General features: G+C 55.0%; 1 protein-coding gene across 2 annotated transcripts in view; it reads left to right on the plus strand.

The window, feature by feature from the left end:
- Positions 1-3,768, plus strand: part of NPTN (neuroplastin) — a 35,596-nt gene that overhangs the window by 22,690 nt on the left and 9,138 nt on the right. For both annotated transcript variants that reach the window (XM_057386385.1, XM_057386386.1), the window contains exons 4-5: positions 2,183-2,316; positions 3,160-3,433. In XM_057386385.1, the coding sequence (XP_057242368.1) occupies positions 2,183-2,316; positions 3,160-3,433 (408 nt within the window). The remainder of the gene's footprint in view (positions 1-2,182; positions 2,317-3,159; positions 3,434-3,768) is intronic.

Below are 3,768 nucleotides of genomic sequence, written 5' to 3' on the forward strand. Positions count from 1 at the left end.
TGGGATCATCCTCCAGGTGGGAAATGCTTTTCCCATCTTCCTTCATCTTCCACCAGCAGCTTTTTGCCCAAGTTCAGGGAATCTGGATCTGGTTCTTCATTCAGTTCAGCTTTTAGGTCTTTCAGGGTAATTTTATAAAGTCAGTTTTCTTAAATATCAAACCCCTTGGGTTTGTTCTTGGCCCGTTCTCGCCTATCATGGCTATGGTTGGCATCATCTTGTAATTAATGAGTTGGCATCATTTGTAATTAATGAGTTGATATCTCCTTGTAATTAATGAGTTGGCATCGGCTGAGCTCTGTGCCGTGGTCAGGGCTCTGCAGAGTCCAGGGGTGCCTTGGAAATGCCGTTGGAATTTCCATGGGTGTTGGGGTGAACACGGTGAGCAGGGGCTGCAGTTGGGGTTTTTCCTAAATCATGGATTTCCCGTGGAAATGGTGCTGGAATTTCCATGGGCATTAATTAGGGAACCCCCTGAGCCTCTCCTGGGTCCTTTTTGGGATAAACACCCTGCGAACCAACCTGCAGCCCAGTTTATTCCTAAATCATGGATTTCCCATGCCTCAGCAGCTCTTTTTGATGATATTGGCACTGTCCAAAACCGTGCTGCTGCCTGCATCAAAGACTTTGAAACACAATAATAGGAATCATTTCAGCTTGGCGGGAGTTTTCCTGAGGATTTGTGGTGTCATTTTGGGGAAGAGCAGGCTCAGCTGCTGGCTGGTGGCACCAGAGAGAGGTTTTATTCACTTCCTGTGAATTCCCTTAATTGTGAATTCCCCTAATTACCTTGGCCTGCAGCCGGGATCGCTCCCTCTCCATATCCACGTGTGGAGAGGGCTCCTGCAGGAAATCCCGGTGCTGGGGGTCATTCCCTGTAGGAAATCTCAGTACCCTATAGAAAATCCCAGTCTTTCCTATAGGAAACGCCAGTTTTGGGGCTCTTTCCCTGGGGGTCTTTTCCCATAGGAAATCCCTATTTTGGGGCTCTTTTCCTGGAGGAAGTGCCGGTTTTGGTGCTCTCTTCCTGCAGGAAATCCCAGTGCCTGGGGATCTTTTCCTGCAGGAATTCCTGGTTTTGGGGCTCTTCTCCCGCAAGAAATCGTGGTTTGGGGGCTCTTCTCCCACAGTAAATCCCAGTTCTGGGGCTCTTTTCCCTGCAAGAAATACCAGGTTTGGGGCTCTTTTCCCACAGGAAATCAGGGCTTTGGGACTCTTTGCCCGCAAGAAATCCTGCTTCTGGGGCTCTTTTTGTGCAGTAAATCCCGATTTTGGGGCTCTCTCCCCACAGGAAATCCTGGATTTGGGGGTCTTTTCCCTGCAGTAAATCCCATTTTTGGGGCTCTTTTCCCACAGTAAATCCCGGTTTTCGGGTTCATTTCCCTGGGGCTCTTTCCCTGCAGTAAATCCCATTTTTGGGGCTTTTTACCTGCAGTAAATCCCAGTTTGGGGGCTCTTTCCTGCAGTAAATCCTAGTTTTGGGGCTCTTTTCCCACAGGAAATCCTGATTTTGGGGCTCTTTTCCCGCAGGAAATCCTGGTTTTCGGGCTCTTTTCCTGCAGTAAATCCCAGTTTTGGGGCTCTTTTCCCTGGGGCTCTTTCCCCTCAGTAAATCCCATTTTTGGAGCTCTTTCCCACAGTAGCCGTGCAGTGCCGGGCTSCGGGCTGGATTAAGAGCTCGGATGGCGCTGTGCTGGCCGCACACAGCGAGCCACGTGCGCCGCATTAGGGAGCGCAGCTTTACCCGAGGGCCCTGCCCGGGGCCATCTGCTCCGGCCAGGGGTCAGCTCAGGCTCTGCCCTGGGCCAGCCCCAGCTCCAGAGGGGTTGGGGATGTGCTGAGGGATGGCACGGATGGGGACAGGGGTTTGGGGACAGCAGGGATGGGGGCAGGGGTTTGGGGACAGCATGGATGGGGATAGGGGTTTGGGGACAGCAGAAACAGGAACACGGGGTATAGGGACACTGCAGACAGGATCGTGGGGTTTGGGGGACACCACATACAAGAGATAAGGTTTGGGTCTGTTCTGAGGGACACCAGAAACAGGAACACGGGGTTTGGGGTGCTCTGAGGGACACACAAGCACAATTGTCACCCCTYGGTGTGGGGAACAGGGATCAGGGAAGGTTCTGTGTCCACTCAGGCTCTGTCTGTGCTCACGAGCTGCTGTTCTGTCCCACAGCCACCCCCGACATCACCGGSCACAAGAGGAGTGAGAACAAGAACGAGGGCCAGGAGGCCCTGATGTACTGCAAGTCCGTGGGCTTCCCCCACCCCGAGTGGGTGTGGCGCAAGAAGGTCAACGGCGTGTTCGAGGTGAGGATGGGCTTGGGCTGACCCCRCTGCCCACACCCCCAGCCAGGGCAKCACCCTGGGCTCTTCAGRGTGSGTGGAATTTGCCAAAGTGCAGCCCGAGTGAAGGTGGGGTTTTGCAGCAGCACTGAGGATGGGTGAGTGTAAAATCCATAATTGTGTTTTGGTATTGAAAAAAGTTTCTCACTTCRCTGCTGGGCAGAGTTAGGAACTGACCCTGAATGCCATTGTCTGGAATCTGCTAAAAACAAATGGCAAAATCTGAGTTATGAAATGAGATTGGAACCACGCTGGGTTATGAATTGCTCTGAGTTTCACCGGCTGAGCTCACCCAGTGATCCCCAGCGGTTCTCGGGTGATCTGTTCCAGGGATGTAGCAAGCAGAGAGGAGCTGGGGATGCCTCAGCCCTGCAGCCCAGCTGGTTCCTGTCATTCTCTGCGCTGCYAGGGAGGCAGGAATTGCGTGCAGGGATGGAGCAAAGTGTTGAGCACAGCACAGGATGGGCTCAGTGCTCAGTGCCGAGTGTCAGGTGACATTTTTCAGGAGTGCTGAGTGCTGCAGGGATCTGGCCCCAGTGCAGCGTTCCCCTCTCAGGGTTTGGGGGGTCTGGAGGCACCAACACCAGACCTGGGCTTCTCCCCAGCTCCTGTCCCGTTCCCACTGGGCACAGAGAGCTCAGAAATCAAACCTGAGGCTTCTCCCCAACTCCTGTCCTGTTCCCACAGCACAGAAAGAGCCCAGAACTCAGAGCTGGGGCTTCTCCCTTAACCCTTCCCATTCCCACYGCACACAAAGGACCCAGAACTTAAATTTGTTGCCATTTCCCTACCCCATCCCCTCGGCAGGACATCAACAACTCCTCRGGCCGGTTCTTCATTTCCAACAAAGAGAACTACACTGAGCTGAGCATCACGAACCTGCAGATCAACGAGGACCCCGGCGAGTACCAGTGCAACGCCACCAACCCGGTGGGCTCGGTGTCGGTCACCACCATCCTGCGCGTGCGCAGCCACCTGGCCCCTCTGTGGCCCTTCCTGGGCATCCTGGCCGAGATCGTCATCCTGGTGGTCATCATTGTCATTTACGAGAAGCGGAAGCGGCCGGACGAAGTTCCCGACGGTAAGTCCRCCCAGCGCCGCCTGTGACCGACCAAAAGAGGAGGAGGAGGACGGGGAACTGTCGTGCCAGAGGAACTCAGAGGCAGGAAGGACCGGCGTGGCCAGCTCCGAGCTCACRGCTTTCTCCTCCGCTCCTTGGCCGGACATTGAGCCCAGAGGGTSCGAGGCCTCGCCATGCTGGATCTCAGCCCGTGGGGTGGGAGGGGGGTGTTGATCCTCGGACAGCTTTGTTGGGATGGAGAGATGGAGTGCTCCCAGCTCTGCCCCGGGAATTGCTGCCCAGCATGGGGCAGAGCTAGGAGCAGCTCCTCCAGGGTGGCCTCGGGGCTGGGAGCA

The sequence above is a fragment of the Malurus melanocephalus genome, unplaced genomic scaffold, assembly GCF_030028575.1.
Source record: "Malurus melanocephalus ecotype Western Australia unplaced genomic scaffold, MMel_1.1 scaffold_960, whole genome shotgun sequence".
Classification (NCBI taxonomy): domain Eukaryota; kingdom Metazoa; phylum Chordata; class Aves; order Passeriformes; family Maluridae; genus Malurus; species Malurus melanocephalus.